This window comes from Echinops telfairi, unplaced genomic scaffold, assembly GCF_000313985.2.
Source record: "Echinops telfairi isolate 266 unplaced genomic scaffold, ASM31398v2 ScPeMD7_10;HRSCAF=50, whole genome shotgun sequence".
Taxonomy (NCBI): Eukaryota; Metazoa; Chordata; class Mammalia; order Afrosoricida; family Tenrecidae; genus Echinops; species Echinops telfairi.
In genome coordinates, this window is record NW_022103907.1 from 9,760,869 (window position 1) to 9,777,768 (window position 16,900).

The following is a 16,900-nucleotide window of genomic DNA, read 5'->3' on the forward strand; positions in this document are numbered from 1 at the left end:
TATAAGCTCACAATCCCTACCACCTTTTTCTCCCTGGGCCCAGGGAGTCTGGGTTCTGAGGGCAGGCCCCACCCATGTTGGTGTCTCTGCGATAGCATGCCCCATCACCTTTCCCACGTTTGAAATGCCGGTCTCAGACCCGGTGGCAGCTGTTGATCATGTGAGTGTCAGGCTTGGGGGCTCTCCCACTAGTTCGGTTTAGAGTGGTTTCTTGATGACCCCTGGTCATAAAAGGTGTGGGCGGGAGGAGGACCAGCAGCTGGAACTGATGCCCGTAACTGAAGGGCTGGATACCTCACTGACAATAAAAGGCGAGGCTCCTAAGCAAGGTAACTTTCTGAGTACCCAGTGGTGATTTTCTTTGAACTTCCCTGTGGCTTCCTGACTCTTGGAAATGTGAAAACCAGTGCCTTGACCTCATATGTGAATGCATTTTCCCATGAGCCTTGCCTTCTCTGAACTAGTCAGCTGAAAGAATTTTTGACTTGATAGCAAAGAATCAGAACCCGCGATTCCTCAGTTTGTTTTGAGTGGTTGGGCAACGGCTCTGAGCTGCTCTCGCTGCTGCAAGAGCACATTTTTCTCTCAGACTTTAATAAAATAAATGAATGGAGGCGAGGACTGGGAAACATACTTGGAGGGAGTGGCCCCATCACAGTGGAAGCCAAGGTAAACAGTCTTTGTAACTGAAAAATATACTTCCTGGAAGGAGAGAATTTGCTGAAGTGTGTGTGAAGTGTAACCAGCAAGTACCATTTTCACCTCTACAGATAACTGGGTTGCCCTGAACCCCTAGTTGGTGGAAATCGGTGTCTTGTGCACTTTTGACTGTCCTGTCATGACAGCTGAACTCGGAGAGGGCACTTGGGGGATAAAAAGTCATGTTTATGGTAGAGAAGCAAGCAGATAATGGGGGCTTTTGGATCGTTATTTGGAGAACCCACTTATTTAGACTTCTGTAAACTGCGTATCGCAGTGATATGTGTGCAGAAGTGGGGAGATGAAGTGGGCAGTGACCTAAAGACAGACAGACAGCCTTGCAGATGAGCTGGTAGACTGACGGAACGGCAGTGGGAAGGCAGCTCTCTGAGTTTGAAGGTGATTTCGAGTTAATGGACATATGGACACTTTCTTTCTGCCTGTTTTTCATGACGGTTGAAAAATGTGTCATTACAGTGGACAGCCGTGCACACACCACATAATGTGAGCACTTAGCCATTGATATTCAGCATGCCCTAGTGTAAGGAAATTTCATCACAGGGTCAAGGTTTTGACCTAATGATCTCTTTATGTTCATTCTTCTGTGATAATGGTAGTTTTCTTCTAATTGGTAGCTGCTGGGGACTGTTGATTCAACTAGCAAAAGTTTCTCTCACATACTCACACTCTCTCTCTCTCTCTCTCTCTCTCTCTCTCTCTCTCCCCCCGGTCATTAATTGATTTCTATAAATATGATTGTCCCCTCAGCAACTAAAATAGTAAGACAGTAAGGTCTCTATCAGGCTTGTAGTTGCTCATGTTTGGCCCAGGTCTGGTGTCCAGAAAGTCACCAAGAAATGGTGGCAGCAGAAATCCTTTGGAAGGCTTGACATTTCAGAGCTTCACTTGGAACTTGGGTGCCTGTGGGAGAGGGCCTGGCTTTGTGGGGAGACTGCTGGACCCTCGGGAAGGTGTCTTCATCTTTCTTCTCTGCCCTTTTATTTTCTGACCGTCTTTTTTCTCAAGGAACGTTATGTCGGAGAGAGCCAACTATTGATTAGGCATACTTTCTTCGTTTGAAAGATTATGATAAAGGCAACATGACTTTGGACAGTTTGGGAAAATAGAGGAGAGAAATCATTAGACAACGTGTCCTTGTTCTAACCCAAGAAACAGCGTTTTGTTTGTATATCCCTGTGTGTAAGAAGAGATAAAGTAATTCCAGTGGAATCTTGTGGAAGACCATTTTGGTCATCTTGATAGCATTTATTTTCCTTGGTGTCTCAGTTCTCTAGATGAGGATCACAACCTTGCCCTGATAACTCATCTTCTCACCTGTGCCAGGGCTCCCTGTGCCTCTTGATTGTTGAGTCTGCCATCCTTGTTACCAGCAGGACTGGGTTGCCTCTAAAAACACCTGTAGCCTTAGTTGTAGGCTTTATGCAAATAACCAGTTTATCGGTAGAGACATCTCACTGTTGCTCTTTTAGGAGTGTATTATTGGATAGTAAATATGTATCTAGTATGAAAAATGAACATAATTAACCAAATCCTAAATGGGTCTCCTTATTAAGGTGAATGTTCAACCTTTGTGATTTGCATACGTGTTGTATATTGCTGCTGCTTGCTACCAAGGATTTTCTCTGAGGATGTAAGGTATTTTTCCAGCATCACGATTGTCTAAATGAAAACCTCAAATCCAGAAGGTTGTACAAGGCACATTATAAAATGAAGTAATTAGAGGCTCATCTAGAAAGCAGGGTTTTTTCCCTTTGAAAAAAATGCATCTATTAGTATTATTTGTGTTGTATTAAAAGTAGTTCTTATGACTCAGAGACTGGGCCCGTATTCAAAAGTTATACAAGGTGACCTCAAAAAATTTGTGGAAAATGGAATTAAAAGATAATGACATGTTTTTCCATGAACTCGTTAAAGCCCCCAAGTATATGGCATTTGTTCTTAAATTCAGATTTACATCTGTTGTCTTTTATATTACAAAAATTTTCACTTGAAACCACTTGAACAAACAAAGTCAAATCACTGTGCCTCAGATAATATTTTATATAAATCCTAAGTTCTTTCTGGATTATTCAAAGGAAGGTAGAAATGCCGATCTCCTTTTTTCTAGTTCTTAACTAGTTCTGAACTGCAATTCACATGCCAGCTAACTGGAGTCAAGGCAGCACTGCACACTGACTTGGCTGGTGGTTTTGTTGTCTGAAGAAAGCGCACGTTTGGTCTGTAAGCCACAGCTCTGGCGCACAGTGTGGACATGTGCACAACTAGAATTTGACGAGCACGTGTGGCTCTGTGTATTGACGGCACATAAAGGGGCGTGCAGCATTCTGCTGAAATGTTCTTTGCAGGTGAAATCAGCTGAGTGAACCATGTAGCCCTGGCTCTTTGTGGTGTTTGAGTGACCCTGTGGAAGCCTAACCTTACCTGAGCACAGGTGTGAGTCTTTTAAAAAAGGTAATAAAGCAAAGTGTTGTTGAGCTGTGTTTATAAGCAAGTGTTTGTCTTCCTCCCGCCCCACTGTTTGTACTATAAATGTGTCTCCATGGTGAAGAGGTGTGGGAAAGCATCTACACAAGGGAGGCAGCCAAGGGCCTGGGACTTTCATTGGTCCATTGTATGACCTACGTGTTTGTAACCAGTTTATACAATTTTATTTAAAAATGGAAATCAGCCGTGTCTCTGTAATCCTATAGGTCAGTCTTTCATCCGTTCATCTTTATTGGTACATGGTGCACATTAGAGCCGGCCGGGAAGGAGAGGGTAGGTGAGGTATTCGGGCGGATGTTGAAATGGAAGGTGAGAGTGGGTGCACTATTGCTGGGCAGTGTTCCCTTGCTAACAGAGCCCTGGAGCTCAGCCAGCGTGGATGAGGGAGGAGGAGGAAGGGTTTGGTGTAGAGAGCCCTTGGTTTATTTCTGGCTGTTGGGATGCAAGGCTGTGGAAGAAGGCATAAATATAGTTTGAGGGAGGTCGCAGGCACAAAGATTCCTGCCGGGGTAAATACTGGATGGACTTGTTTACAGCCACTTCACACTTCATGTGTCTGAGTGGGTAGGTGGGTGCTTCCAAAGGCTGAAGCGCCTGTCCTTCCAGGATCCCCTTCAGTGGCCATCTCGGCACTCGGGCTCTTCGCAAGTGACTCCACCTTGCTGCCTAGATTTGAATTCAAATAACTACCCGTGAGACCTGTTTCTTTTAAAAATAAAATGAACTGCAGACCCCAAGCTTCTTGGGAGAAGGCAATTATGCAAACACTAGAAGCATATCCCCTTTGTGGGATGGGGGGTGATAAGGCATTTGGGACTTTGTGGCTCAGCGTGACTGTCCTTCAGTGTCTGCAGGGCACAAAGCCAGGCCAAGCTGCAGTGCCCTGTTCCTCATCCCTCTACAATTTGTCCCTCGCTGGTGTCACCTCTGCAGGTTCTGAATCCTTTCTTAATCCACTGCCAAGGGTGCAGGGAGCCAGATTCTGTGTACTATCAGGCATCAGGCCCCCCTCCTCACTGGTCCCTTACCTGCTGGCCCCATGGCAGTGGCCCCCTTCTCATATCTGGCCTTGCTCCCTTCTCCATGCCCAGTGGTCCGCAGGTTGTGCATCACAGGAGCCTTTGGAATGCCACCTGCCAGTGTGTAGGGGACACACACACACACACACACACACACACACACACACACACTTCCATTTGCCAGGGAGTGCCAGGGCTGCAATTTAAGAAAACATGCCCCATGGAAATGCTTTCCCCAGGACAAATTTAGGTGATTAATTTCAAAGAAGAAGCCTCATTTTATTCATGAGAGCCAGAGTCCTGTGCTAGGGAAAGTTCAGACTCTGAAGTAGACAGTCCAGCCGAGGCATCTGTTGGGGGGAGAGGGGTGACCTTGGCCAAGCTGCTTGACCTCTGTGTCTCAGTGACCATCTACTCTTGGGTTGTTAAAGCAGGATTAAGCCCGTTAAACTCATTAGCATGAAGAACTGGACTAGTCCATGACAGGCGCATAGCAGCCAGACTCAAACCCAACCTACTGTCCCCGAGGAGTCCATTCCAACTCACATCTGTGCGTTGAGGAGAACCGCCTTGGAGTGTTTGAGGCCGCAAATGTTGGACTCAGACTGACATCCTCCTCCCCTGGAGAGGCTCCTGGGTTTGAACTAGCAGCCTCATCTTTAGCCCATGGTGTCTCCAGAATCCCTGTGCATGGTAAGCCCTCTGCATGCCTCTGTAGCTCCTGTTGGACATACGGCTTCCCTGTAAGAGGTACTGATTAAGTGTTTTACTAAGTGTATATTTAAAAGGTGGTGAAACATTTTCTCACCTCTTGTCCTAAAGCAAAGGTAATATTTGGCTGGAAGAGGTAGGCATGGAGACATCTGCTCCCTAGGTGAGGGTGGAGAGGAAAATGTTACAAATTCTCTATCACTAACTGCACGCTTATCATTTGTTAATCAAACGCGTACACCCAGCCCTTCGGAGTCACTGGCTCCCAGGATAATTTTGAAAGGGTGGTGTATTTCTCATAAGCATTGTTTATGGCACCGTCATGGTTGATGAATATGTTTACTAGAGGGACTCTGCCCTTGATGAGTTTACTCCGCATTCTAACTTACCTTTGCCTTTCAGGTGAGAGACAGAGAAAGGTGATCTTTAATTGCACATCCCGGCCCTCTCAGAGCCTAGCAAAGGGCCATGCAATAGCAGTTGCTCAGTAAATCCGTGTGAAACTAATGAGTAATTGATAGTACAATTATCCTCACATTAAACTGTGAGGAGCTTGGGAGCTGGCTTTGTCCATGATTTTCCCCCAGGCACACCACACTGAAAAATGGGATGTGTTTCTCTCATTTCTGGCTTATTCCCGGGTTATAGAATGTGAGGGTCGTGCAGAGTTACAAATGCATCCCCACACTAGGGAAAACAGATGGTCTCCAACTGGCCCAGATAAGCTGGTGGGGAATGGGACGCCACCCCTCCTTGGAGGATCAGGACATGCTCAGGGTGAAGGCTGCATCGCCAGCAGAAGGAGGTAAGCCATTGTCTTTAGGTCACGAGCATTTAGTTGAAAGTCGACGCTGGTTACGCTTCATGTAGTGTGGCCTGAGGAAGGCTCGGCCTCTGTTCTCTTGGTAGGGACTATAATCCTGAGCACAGGAGTTGCTGATCCCAAGACCTGGAGAAATTTGGAAAAGATGATTTTCAAAAAGCAAGCTTATCACAAAGCTGACAGGTACACCAACCCGACCGCCTCGGTCATTTTTGGGTGTGTTCAGATTTTGTTTCTGTGCTAAAAATATGTATTGCTTCCAAAACTTATGTCAGCCTTGCAACAATAGTAAGGTATATCCCTTTTTTCTCTTTCAAGAAATGAGAAGTGCTGTACTTAATTATAACAAACAAAGAAGCTTGCCCTGTCTTTTAAAAGTGCCATTTCTTTTGCCCAGTGTCATTTTATTTATTTTTTAAATCATTTTATTAAGGGCTGTCATTTTAACAACTTTTTCCCCCCTCAGGTGTCATGTATTCCAGAATGTTTTGAACCATTACATTCTCCCCTGGCACCCTACTTAAGAAAAATAAATCTCTTTCCATGCAAACGAGTGAGTGGTAAGATCATTGCTCAGGTGCTTTGAAGGAGTCCTGGCTTTACAAAGAAAGACTACAAATGCTCCCCCGCGGCGCGCTCACCAAAAATGAAACGGCCCGTGTAAAACCTGATCTTCGTAAAAGGAAGGGCTGGCACCAGGCACACTTTTTACGGGCCGTCTGCTTGCTTCTGTTGTGGTTCCACACTCTGCTCACGTGTCAGGAGCCAGGCGCTCCTATTTCAAGCCTGGCAGCGGTGGTGCGGTCGGGGTCGGCTGGCTGTGCGGGAGCGCAGTGCGTGGCGGTAACGTGCAGCCGCTACTGCGCGGAAGGTTGGGCCATTTTGTTATGAAGGGTAGTGTGTACTTGAGGGGAAAAAGTCCAAATTCTAGTTAGTTCCAGATGATTCACCACACAGAAAGCATATTCTCCTCAGTGGTGTTTGGGTTTTAGTAAATAAAGGGCGTGCTCTGTGCTGAGCCCTAGCTTTGCCAGGGAACAAGGGGGCGGGTGGCGGGTGGTAATTGGTCTGGGAGTCTGTTTTTCGTTTTGGTTTTTTTATTTTTCATAGTAGCAGTTGCCTAGAATGAAAAGGGGCTATGTGTAGTATAATTTTCATCATCTTTCCTAAAGACCGAGGCTTTGCTGTTAAACGTTTACTCCTAAGAATTTATTTAAAAGCAATAGGAAGGCATTTACTTGACCACAGTTCAGAGTGTTCTCTCCATGGAAGCCTCTGGAAGAGCAGGATCTGGCTAACGAATGCTCTTCGCGACTGCTCTGCCATGAGTGGCTGCCCGAAGCATGCCCCTTTTCATGGAAGCCCTGTCCTCCGTCTCTCCAACACCTGCTCCCTATCTCTTCCTACCGCTCAGCCCAGCCAGGTTGCTGCTCTTGCTGCCCATCCTCCCCTAAGGGAAGACATTCACCTTGACTATCCTGAGGCAGACTGAAATCAGCTTACTCACCTGTTCATGCCACCACCCCTTTGGGCACCAATGCCTCTCTCCCTCAACTCCCCTTTTTTGGGTTTCAGTGGCGTGGGAAGTCTGCTTGAGGGATCAGCCACTGAACATAGTGTCCTGAGATGCTCTAATGACCCTCTCTAGGCCTCAGGTAGAGCCAAGTCCCGTCATGCTCTGGCTCTGCAGGGTGATTTGCTGGGATGCGTGTCCTGGACCCTGTTTCATGAGCCTGGGGGCCCTGCAACGACAGCTATGAGGTCCTTCGAGGCAAAGATCTGTGGGCTTGAGCCCAGCATCTAGATTTAAAGCCCATCAAGAGAGATGGAATAAAGCCAGCAAGAATCGTTGAGGCAATGAGTGTGAAGACAGAAATCCTGTATTGCAAGCCCTCTTTTGCTTTGGGATTTTCAAGATTTGGGTTGCCTTCTGCGTGAGAGTGACATTCTATGTGTTATTTCAAAATGCACCAGACTAGAAGTGACAGGTCAGGACTAAGGGAATTATGGAGCTGGAAGGGTCCTCAGAGAGCCTGGCTGGGCCAGCTTCCTCATTTTATAGGTTAAGGAACTGAGACTCGTAAAAGTTCTGTGTTCACTTCCCATTTTAGCAAATTCCACTCTGTCTGCATTAGGGCCTCCCTAACCTAAGGCGTTTGTGGGGCTTCCACTTCCCCACTCCGGAGGGGAGTATATTTCTCCCTTGACCTTGGTCCCAGAGTACAGGGCACAGAGCCTGCTATTTCCTCCCTTCCTCTTTGGCCCACCCACAACCCCCCACGAAGGAATCTGCTGCCCTCCCCGTGTGGGTGTGAAGCCACTGGAATGTGGCACTCTGACCCCTGGCACTGAGTGTCCTGGATGGACCTGGCCTGGGAAACAGGAGTGCCCCATGGCCTTAGGGTGGGACTGAGGGAAAGGAAGTGTGGGGCAGGCAGTCACAGCAGACGTCCACATGTGGGTACCATGAAGGTGTGGCACTGGCCTGGCCACCAGTGAGCATATGGACTTCCTCAGGCCAGGTCCACTCGTGGAGCTAGGAGCTGGGCAGTGAGCCACCAGAATGATTGTGGTAAGGATGCAGGAATCCGAAAGACCAGAGAGACAGTAGTGTAGATAGAACTGCTGTAGGAGCCAGTGAAGGTAAAAGTGGAGAAAAGGAATATTCAGCCACTGAATGGAAGCATTTCTCTAGAAAATGTTAGATGAGAAAGACCCTCTTCTGCTTTTCCACTTCAGTCAGAACCTGCTTTGAGAGAGCCCAGTGTTCTTTATTAAGCTCGGCCTTGACAAGACAGTCATTAGGGTCATGCAGGGACAGGAGCACATTCAAGTGTGAGGCAGATTACTGCTTGTGGGCTCCTTCCTGTTCCTGGTCAGGGTGCCGGCAGCTTTGCTCAGTTACCTTGAAGAGGCTTTCAAACAACCTGAGCCTCAGGGTGATGGTGTTCCCACCAGCCCTGCAGCTGGTAAGGGTCACAGCTGTGTTTCCTCAGCTTCCTTTTGGTGCAGAACCAGGGTGTAGCGCGAAGGCTTGGAGCCTCCTCCTGGAAACCCCTCTGAAACCATGAACACGTCATGCACAGGCTTGTTTCCAAACTGCATGTGAGGTTTGCCGAGATGGCAAGCCAGCTCTTCATTTGGGAAGTTTAAATTCAATCTCCTGCTCTTGGGAGAGGAAGGGAAACTAGAGGGAGAGGCCGTTCCTGCAACACCTCGAGGTCAGGCCTAACTGCAGCCATACCTGAAGGGATTTGGTTGCTGCTGTAGCTGGAGGCTCTCAGTGCTGAGTGAAAGCCCTCTTCCTGTGCCCAGGGTTGTCTCGAAAGGCACTCAGTGCTCTGTGGTCATGCTGAATCCATTCACCCTCTCGAGGGTGCTAATCTTTCCTCCTTCCTCACATGACATTGTACAAAGCCCTAGGAATAGTGGCTCTCGAGATGAGACCGTGTGGCGCCCCTTCATCAGGTGAGACTCATAAAGGATGTTGCAGGTAGTGCAGCGGCTAAGCAGTTCAATGTCTCATTCCTCAGGCTGTGCATCTTTTTTTTGTAATCATTTTATTGCGGCTCTTACAACACATCATAATCCATACGTAAAGATGTGCATCTGAACGACCTGCATGATCACTAAGAATCTACTGATTGTCTAGTCATTTGAAAGTATAGAACAGAATTATTAAAGGCAATTTAAGGGTTTGAGTGTAATTTTAAAGTTAGTTGTCTAATGAGTTTTGTAATTGTTTGAAAATTAGTGGCTCCTTTTTTTAGTTACATAGGATATGGATATGAAGATCCCCTTAGGAATGGTCAAGAGCTACTTACTCCTTTTGCATCTTAAAATCACATAGTTCTTGATATGTATGTGGAACCTAATACAATAGGCAGTAATTTCTAACTTTTGAGGTTGAAGTTGAGGTAGATGTATTTCCACAAATTGTGAATTTGTTGAAGTCACAATTTTCTGTGGCTTCTTAGACTATGAAGATGAATCTTGAAATAGAATAACATTGCAGCATCACGAGCTTGACAAATTCTCCAACCTAACTCCATATGGGAATATCTACTGCTGCGGTGAGTGGAAAGGGACTGGGGCTGCGTGATTCACAGCAGTCTTGTTTACATTTCCTTTCCTGAAAGGAAATTACTTATTCACTGTCTGTGTGTTTATGCATGTATGTGTTCTCATTCGAAATGTAGGAATAGATAAACTGCTTCCTTGAATGTTGACACTGCTGTATCTTAAGATACCTAGAATGTGCCAGCTCCCCAGTTGCTGGTGGCTTGTATTACCCTTATTATGTATTTTGTATATTATTTAGAATAAGCTTGAGTATTTTGGAGTGTAAAGTGGGAGAATGACGAGCATTTCTACCCCCATAAAGAGTGACAGACTCAAACTCCTGGGGCAGTTGTGTTCTGTCCTATAGGGTCACTGACAGTTGGAATCAAAGCGATGGCAGTGAATTTCTTTTTTGGTTTTAGTTTAACAATATCTTTTCAGTTAGGTGCTAAATACAAAGGCATAATCAGTGAAAACGTTAAGTAGATGTGTATCTTGTTGTTAATGCCTTCGAGCCTATTCCGACTCAGAGCAGCCCTACGTGCAGCAGTGAAGCCCTGCCCGGTCCTGCATCACCTCACCATTGTTCCTATGTTTGAGCCTGTTGTAGCCACTGTGTCAATCCCTTTTGTCAAGAGTCTTCCTTGTTTCCACTGCCTGATCACTTCTTCCAGGGATTGATCTCTCCTGATAATAACATGTCCAAAGTAAGTGAGACCAAGTCTTCTTACCACCCTTGCTTCTAATGAACTTTCTGGCGGTAATTCTTCCAAGACAGATTTGTATTGTTGTTCTTTTGGCGGCCCATGGTACTTTCAGTATTCAACACTTGAAAGAGCTCTTGTGCAGCAGATTTACCCAGTGAAGTGTGACATTTGATCACCTCACTGCTGCCGCTGCCGTGAACATTGTGGGTCTGAGCAAGCAAGATGAAATCCTTCGCAACTTCAATGATCTCTCCATTTCTCACGGTGTTCCCTATTGGTTCAGCTGTGAGGAATTTTGTTTCCTTGACGTAGAGTTGTATCTTAAATACCTAGCATACCTGTAAAGCTGCTCCTTATTTCACCGGGTCTTCTAACACCGGGATTGTTCATGCACACAGCAGTCACCCAGCAAGTGGGGATCAGAGGCCCGCTCTGTGCCACTTACTGGGCTTGGTGTAGAGAGGTTACAGAAATAAGGACAGCACTGCTTCTGCCCCAACGCACTGGGAATTCTGCGCCGGGTAACTAGGTGCCATGCCCTGAGGTACGTGCAGTCCTGTGGGTGGGCGAGGCGATCTGGTGTTGTAGTGCTACAGTTTCAGCTGCCAGTTGATACACTGGCACTTTGAAACCCACCAGCTGCTCCATAGGAGAGATGTAGGGGAGCCTGCTTCTGTAGGGAAACCCACCAGGCCAGTTCTGCTCTAACAGGGCTGCCATGAGCCATAGTCAACGCAACGACCATGGAGTCAGGAGGTGTTCTCGAGTCGGGAGGGAGAAGGCCAAGTGAACTTAGAAGAGCAGACATTTAAGCCATAAGTAAGACAGTAGCAGTTTTCCACGTGGCCTGGCACACTCAGGAAATGGAACCAGCAAAGGCCCATAGAAGTGGAAAGGCAGCGTGTGTTCAAGGGACTGATCGATTCAAAACATTTATGGAAGGCCCACCCACTCTGGTGGCACAGTCGAGTGCCTGGTTGCTAACTGAAGGGTCCAGAATTTAAAGTTAGCGTCTGCTCCATAGGGATGTGGCACTCTGCTTCCATAAAAGATGGATAGCCATGGAAACGCTGGGCAGTTCTGTTCGATAGCGTCACCAGGAAGCCATCCCCCTGAACCGTCCCCCTCCTCAATTACAGTATTTGTTGAGGAGCCCTGGTGGTGCAGTGGTTAAGTGCTCAGCTGCTAACCAAAAGGTTGACAGTTTGAACCCATCAGTTGCTCTGGGAGAAGGATGTGGAAAGCTGTTTTTAAAGATGACCCATCGCCATCAGATTCCAACTTTTACTGACTCCATGAGACAGAGGAGAACTGTCCCATTGTCCCATAGGGTTTTTAAACCTGTAATCCCGGGAGGGGGCAGCTGATAAAGCACTCGACTGCTAACTGAAAAGGTTGATGGTTGGATCCACCTGTTGCTCCTTGGGAATAGAAGAGGGTCCCTGTGAGTCAGACTCAGGCCAGTGGTGACGGCTTTGCTTGGGGCCTTTGAGTCTTGATGGAAGCAGACCACCTCCTCTTTCTCCCTGGGAGTACTAGATGGGTTGAAATCACCGATGTTTCCAGTTATCAGCATTAGCTTGTAACCACTGTGCAGTCAGGGCTTTCCTTCCATATTACTGCCCAATTCTTGTTATGTATTTTACAGCACTCTTAGACATTAAGGCATTGCCCTACCAAGATATTAGTATTCATTATTCAGGATTTTAACACACCCTCAGGCAAGAGTCCTGCTTTTCATTGTCCCCTGATCTACATTTGCTGCTTTTGGGGAGAGTTTTAGTACGAATTTCAAGGACGTGGTGCTTTTAAAGTTCAATGTGTTCGAAGACCCTTTGTTGTGTGAGGTTTCTTAATAGGCCACAGTTTGCGCCTCTGGTTCTCATTTCTAATTCATTTGCACCACTTCCCACATGAACTTACCGCAGCAATGTGGCTCTGACATGTGTGAAGATGTGGACAAACGTGTTCAATGCCCGCTTACTGTGAAACTGAGAAACAGTAGGAAAATGTACCTTGTGCACATGAAACAGCATTTGTTGAATATTGTTGACAAATTGCCTTTTGTTCTGGGACCAGATAGCAGATGCGGGCAGTGTGTAAGAATAAGTAAGATCAAACATAGTGATAAACTCATTCCACAGAAAGAAATAAAAGGTGTGGGCTTTTAGGTGAGATATTTAGTAACAATACACACACACAGACATTTGTACAGCATCACTGAAGCTGGTGGTAATGAATGGTTGGAAATATTGTTGGATCATCCTTTTGTTGCCTTCTGTCTTCCACTTGATTTATTCTTAAGATCCCAAATACATGAAGGTGAAGTTCACGGTAGTGTTCAAGTAGATTTGTTAAAACATCCCTTACCGGTGATTGGGAACTGATGTCACAAACATAATATCCTGAAAAGATTCTTCAGTGCCATTTACATACCATTACATCTTTTAAAAACCATCGGCTCCTCAGGAGTGTTGCTATATAGGAAGGCATTGTTTGTCTTAACAAAGAAATCCTTGTTTCCTGGATGATAGAATAGTTACTGAAATCTTGTTTGTACGGTTGGGGTTTCTATTCTTCTGATGTTTCCACAAGTGCTCTTGCGACTCTGTTTGTCTTGGCTCAGAAGGTGTCAGAGAGAGGCCGCTGCTTGACCCTGTGGTTGTGAAGCCATCGGCAGGGGGTGTCCAGGCCAGATGCACTAGGGCTGGCTTCACCAGGGTGGGACAGGGAGGCTCCTTCCTTCCTTTCCCCAGATGCTCAGGAACTCTTGAAGCACTGGGACTGGAAAGAATGCGCAGTCCCTCAACAATCTCACTTCTTTCTTCAGTTCTCATGTTTCCTTGCTGGTGAGTGTCCGTGTGGCATTCGGACGAGGTAGCTCAGCATCTCTTAGTTAAATGGTTGCTAGCACGGGAGGTGGGTAGTCTAGTTCAGTCTCTGGCACGGACAGCCAGTGCGCAGTCAATGTCGCTGTTAGCAGAAGCATTGCCCCAGGAGGGGGCAACGGGTGCCAGTATCTGTGCCAGTATCTTCAGCCCCACTGTCAGGGAAAACGCATGTTCCCCAAAGGGCTTGTTTCCAGAGCACCAGGGCTATTTTGCTCCTCTTGAAACTCTGTTTACATTTCTAGGGGTTCTTTTCACTCTAAAGTTACCCACTTCTGGATGTGGGCTCTCTAGAAAATGTGCTCCTGTCTCTAGGTTTCTGCTTTTACTCTGGATCATTTGACTCTCAGATTCAGTTCGGGGCATACATTAATATTTATAAAATACTTCTGTGCATTATTCATAACCAGAAGTACCTTGCTGGCAAGAAGCATTAACTCTTGTCACATTATCTAATTATCTTCATGATAAACATGAAAGGCAAAAAGGGAGATAAGTATTATTTGTTATTATCTTGAGGAACATCCGTCCCCTCATTCAACATTTCATAAATATTTATTGATATGTGGAAATGTTGATTAATATTTTGAGGTTAAAAAAACTCAAATGGTTAATATTAATGATTCACAAATAGGTATACTGATATCTGGTCATGTTTCCTTGGTTATTCTTAAACAATTGGCTTCCTTCCACTATCACCAACCTCACTTTTCCAGAAAAAAGTTAATATTTAAAAACTTAGCTTATTTGTTTAGGTTCAAATCCTCTTATTCTCTCCCTCCCTGTTCCTATACCTGTCATTCCTCGCACAGTTATTTATCCCGTCCCTTCTGTTTGCTAAGCTCTATGATAGCCCAGTCATTAAAAAAAAATAAATTAGATACTTAGCTTCCAAGAACTCTGGTTCTGGTGGGGGTCATTAGACAAGTGCTTTTATTATATTCTTTGAGTGAAATAACTTTTAATACATAAACAATAGAAGTCCCACAGAAAAGATCACACTCAATACTGTAGGAGAAACCTGGAGAAGTATTAAAGAACAAATAGGAGTTTTCTAGGCAGGAAAAAGAGAAGATGATTTTCCAGACAGAGGGCACAGCTTGTACAGACATGAGGTCATGAAACAGCATGGGAATGCATAGCCGGCCATAAGGTACTGCTGGCTGGAGTAAGCAATGAGAAGTGGAGGAAACGAAGCCGAAGAGATAGGTTACGACCAAATATTCAAAACAAACAAATAAGCAAACAAAAACCAAACTACCTTTCTACCATCCTATCCCGTCTGACTCAAAGTGACTTAGAGACTTAGGGTTTTGAGACTCTCTATCTTTACTGAAGCAGATAGCCTCATCTTTCTCCCAAGGAGTAACTGATAAGTTTGAACCACTGACCTGGAGGTTGATGGTCCAACACTTACCTAACAGCGCCATTATGGAGTCCCTCCTTGGATGTGGAGGGAGGCAGGCAAATATTGGTAGGCCATTGAATGACCAAACATTCAACTTAATCTACAGACTGTTAGTTCTCTGCCCTGTTAAGAAATATTACAGGGCTGTTCTTATAACAGGGCTCATTTAGGACACTGGCATACCAGCCAATGACATTTACATCAATGCACCATCATTGTTCAGTGCCTTCTAGCCAGCTCCGACTCACAGGGGCTTCTTACATGACAGACTGTAACACTGCCTGGTCTTGCAACATCCTCAATCCTTGCTATGTTTGAGCTCAGTGTTGGAGCAACTGTGTCAGCCCCAGCTCGTGTAGAACCTCTCTCTCTTTTGCTGACCTTTGATTTTACCAAGAAAGCTGTCTCTCCAGGGATTGATCTCTTCTGATGACATGCCCAAAGTATGTGAGACACAGCTTCATCATCTTTGCTTCAAAACAGTGTTCTGGCTGTACACCATAACAAATTTATGCATTCTCTGGCAGGCCATTGTATGTTCATTATTTTTTGCTATTACCATTTTTGCAATTCAAAGTGTTAGCTCTACAGTCTTCCTTTTTCATTGTCCACGAATATGAGGCACTTGAAGATACTACCATGGCTTGAATCAGGCATAACTTACTCCTCAAGCTGGCTGTTAAAGAGGTCCTTTACAGTAGACAAGCCTAGTGCAATACTTCATTTGATTTCTTGACTGCTGACTGCTTCTATGGGCATTGATTGTGGACCCAAGTGAAAGCCCTTGACAACGTCAATAAATTCTGTCTAATATAATTTTGCATACTGGTTCGATTAATGAGGTTTTCTGTCTATTTTATGTTGAGGTACAATCCATACTGGTCTGTGATCTTTGTGTGAAGCACTTTGTAAATGCTTCAAGTTGTTATCACTTTCAGGAAGCAAGGTTGAGTTTTCTATTTTCTGTTGTTTGTGAGTCTTCCACCAATCGAGGTGGCACATTCTTCTTAATGTAACCACTTTCTCTGATTATTTCTACGCGTATATATTGAATTCATAGGTGAAAGAAAGTAGCCATTGTGTTCCTTTTCCAATTTCAAACTGCAGTGGCTCCTTGTTCTTGCACCTGCCTCATCCACATAGAAGTTACACATTACATGTTCTGGAATTGCCATTCTTCACAGTGCTATCTATGATTTGTCATGATTCACACAGTTGAATATCTTCAGGTAGTGTGTAGGAGGATAAGACACTAGACAAGATACATAAGAACCACTACCTAGTTTTATCCAAGAATGGATTTTGGAACACCTAATGAAAAGAGCCCTGGCGGTGTAATGGTTAATGCATTGGGCTGCTGATTGTAAGGTCAGCAATTCAAAACCATCAGCTTGAGGGAAAGACAAGAGTTTTGATTCCTGTGTAGATTACGGTCTTGGAAGTACACAAGGGCAGTTCTAGCTTGTCCAGTAGGGTCACCATGGGTTAGAACTGATAAAATGACACTGAGTTTTTTTGAGTTTTGATGGAAAGAGGACATCTAACAATTAGGCAATTGTCTTAGGTAATTTTTCTCTTCATCAAGATTTATCAACAATTGTGCAGTTGGATAGAAGAAGTTATATTACCTGATAGTGACATGTGCCTGAATGAGAGGCCATTTCTCCATTGCACAAGCATGAGCCAAGGAAGAAGATGGGCTGCACCCTCAAAGCAGCTGAAATATAAGAAAGTCAACTTCTACATCAGAGTATAGTCTGCTTTTAGTTTGAAAGAATTTAAAATGGGTAATGTTAAATACCTATGTGGGATTTTAAAAAAATTAGAAATGTACTTATTCCATGTCTAATTTTGAGCATCCTTTCTAATAAAATCATCAAACATTGAAAAATGTATGTTAAAAGTAACTGGGTGAATTACTGTGCGGTCAGGGATTGTTAAGTTATAGGCCATTTATGAGATGTCTCAATAGTCTTTGTGCACCTAGTTCTTTTTTTTTTTTATCGTTTTATTAGAGGCTCGTACAACTGTTATTGCAATCCATACACACATCAATTGTGTAAAGCGCATTTGTACAT

At 45.0% G+C, this 16,900-nt stretch overlaps 1 protein-coding gene across 4 annotated transcripts in view; it reads left to right on the forward strand.

The window, feature by feature from the left end:
- The first annotated feature begins 434 nt into the window (after positions 1–434).
- The window catches only part of CRIM1 (cysteine rich transmembrane BMP regulator 1), a 221,696-nt gene continuing 205,230 nt past the window's right edge, over positions 435–16,900 (forward strand). Inside the window, exon 1 of one of the 4 annotated variants that reach the window (XM_045287039.1) lies at positions 435–669. In XM_045287039.1, the coding sequence (XP_045142974.1) occupies positions 609–669 (61 nt within the window). In that variant the 5' untranslated portion in view covers positions 435–608. The remainder of the gene's footprint in view (positions 670–16,900) is intronic. The other 3 variants (XM_045287038.1, XM_045287040.1, XM_045287041.1) reach the window with 3 other exon arrangements.